This window comes from Papilio polytes, unplaced genomic scaffold (assembly GCF_000836215.1).
Source record: "Papilio polytes unplaced genomic scaffold, Ppol_1.0 DF822845.1, whole genome shotgun sequence".
NCBI lineage: Eukaryota > Metazoa > Arthropoda > Insecta > Lepidoptera > Papilionidae > Papilio > Papilio polytes.
In genome coordinates, this window is record NW_013526359.1 from 4398713 (window position 1) to 4400858 (window position 2146).

At 33.5% G+C, this 2146-nt stretch overlaps 1 protein-coding gene across 1 annotated transcript in view; it reads left to right on the forward strand.

The window, feature by feature from the left end:
* LOC106105425 overlaps positions 1-1880 on the forward strand; it is a 5191-nt gene extending 3311 nt beyond the window's left edge. Inside the window, exons 2-4 of the mRNA XM_013285719.1 lie at positions 143-250; positions 1062-1298; positions 1730-1880. Of these exons, the coding sequence (XP_013141173.1) occupies positions 143-250; positions 1062-1298; positions 1730-1821 (437 nt within the window). The 3' untranslated portion in view covers positions 1822-1880. The remainder of the gene's footprint in view (positions 1-142; positions 251-1061; positions 1299-1729) is intronic.
* Positions 1881-2146: the final 266 nt, after the last annotated feature.

Consider the following 2146-nt stretch of genomic DNA (forward strand, 5'->3'; position numbering starts at 1 on the left):
CACGCGGACGGAGTCGCGGGCGAAAGCTAGTTACCTATATTTTTAATTTCGTAGCACCTTAGTGAAGCGTAATAAAATGTTCAAGTTGAATCATATGGAATTTTAAAGACGTTTACAAAAGTTTTTCCATTTATTATTACAGCGAGCAGTGCGAAGCTACGACGGGACGGGGTTCTAAACTTGTATCCCTTCCCAAGGGTCGGAAGAGCCCACCACACCTGGCAGGTGCCTGTTAACGACCAGTATTTAGGTATGTTTGTATTATTTATATAAAAATACTATCTATACTAATATTATAAATTCATATTTAGATGAATGGATGTTTGTTAGAGTTTGTAGCCTAAACGAATGAACCGATCCCGATGAAATTTGGCATAGATGTAGAGTATGGTCTGGAAGAACACATAGGCTACGTAGTTTTTTTTAAATCCCTGCGGACGGAGTCGCGGGCAAAAGCTAGTTTAAAATACGAAAAGGAGGATTTTTGCCTAATTTACAATATTTGCGTATTATAAAATTATAAATTAAAACCTTTTCTGCCAATTCATAATACGAAAGGAAAATGGATGGATGTTTGTTAAAACGTATTTTCACAAAAATTAAACTGCAATTTAGTCTGGAAGAAAAAAAATGGCCCACTCATTAGTTTTTTTCAAAGTCATACTTTACTTAAAACTTGATTCACGTGAAAAGAAAAGATGGTATAAAAACGATGTTTTACTTGAGTTTGATTTCCGTAAATTTCCGGATCTGAAGATTTGAACATATTTATTAATAATTTCCTTATAATAAACTCTCCTACAATGTGGGAATTTTTCATCAAATTGATCGTTACGAGGAAATTATTTAATTTATAGAGTAAACGTACGCATTGATTAACAAACATTTTTTTAATTAATCCTCTAAGATCTTTATTAGGGAAATAACTTGAAAACTATATGTAAATAAATGTTTTTCTTTAATAGACTTACTTCACAATTGATTGTGAATATAATTTGTTCTCTGAGGCTAGGCCAACAAAAGTCATCATTATTTATTGCAGTTTTTTTTCTTTTATTTAGATTCCGAGCCGGCTTCAAAGCGTCAACTGTACGCGTTCCCTCGCGTCGGCCGAGGCGGCTACGGTTATACTGACCAGTCTAACTTGAACCGCATCAATCTACGCTTAGAAGAGCTACTGCTGGGTCAGCAGCTACTGGGTCAGCCGCGGAGTAACGACTACGTAAAGAGGGAAAGCGAGAACACCAATACTGGAATGTGGTTCGGACCCCGTGTCGGCAGATCGTTCAATAATGATGGTAAATATGAAAGCCAATTTGAATCTCATTTTTCCACTGTTTTAAAACTTCCATCTCTTTTATTCTCTTTGAAAAAGAAACAAGAATATGCTTTTAGTGTTACGGACAGTGGAAGTGCACCTTAAGCTTTATATTTTTATCGTTAGTAGAATTTTGATAATTCATTGATTTCTAAATTAAACGATTCCAGCTAAGCTTGAAAAAGCTTGTGCTAGGATATGGTTCACGATAATTGGTTGTCGGGATTCGAACACTCGACCACAAAATCGCTAGTCAATACCCCAAACCAATAGGCTATTGAGGCTTAACTCAAAAAATTGAATCATGCAATTCTATTTTGTAACCGGAACTTGGTTAATGTTATAATTATTTTTGCTGCTGACTGTACTACAGAATTAGTGTTCAAGGTATTTATCTTTTACCTTTTTCAGATGTTATTAACCGCGAAGAGGAAAAAGATAACGATTCCGATGAGTCAGCTGAGCGCATCGAAAGAAAAAAAAGACAAACGAAACGAGCGTAATTCCAATACCCTGATGTCGCTGCAATACTTATACTCCACGAAATATTAATTTTAAATGCTTCTAAATACCATAAAATTGCCAGTTATAAACTCAAAAGCAATTTCATTTACTATTTTAGAAAATGTAAACACGTAATTGATTAATTTAACTTGCAACATTCTCAAAAAATTATAAACATTCTTAAGTAATTAAAAAAACATTTTTTATATAACTTCCCACAAAACAACAATTTCAAAAATATGTATTTACTGTCAATTCTTATGTGAAAGTTATTTAAGATTTGTATTAAAAAATTAATGGAACTTTTCCGTCATAATTATAAAA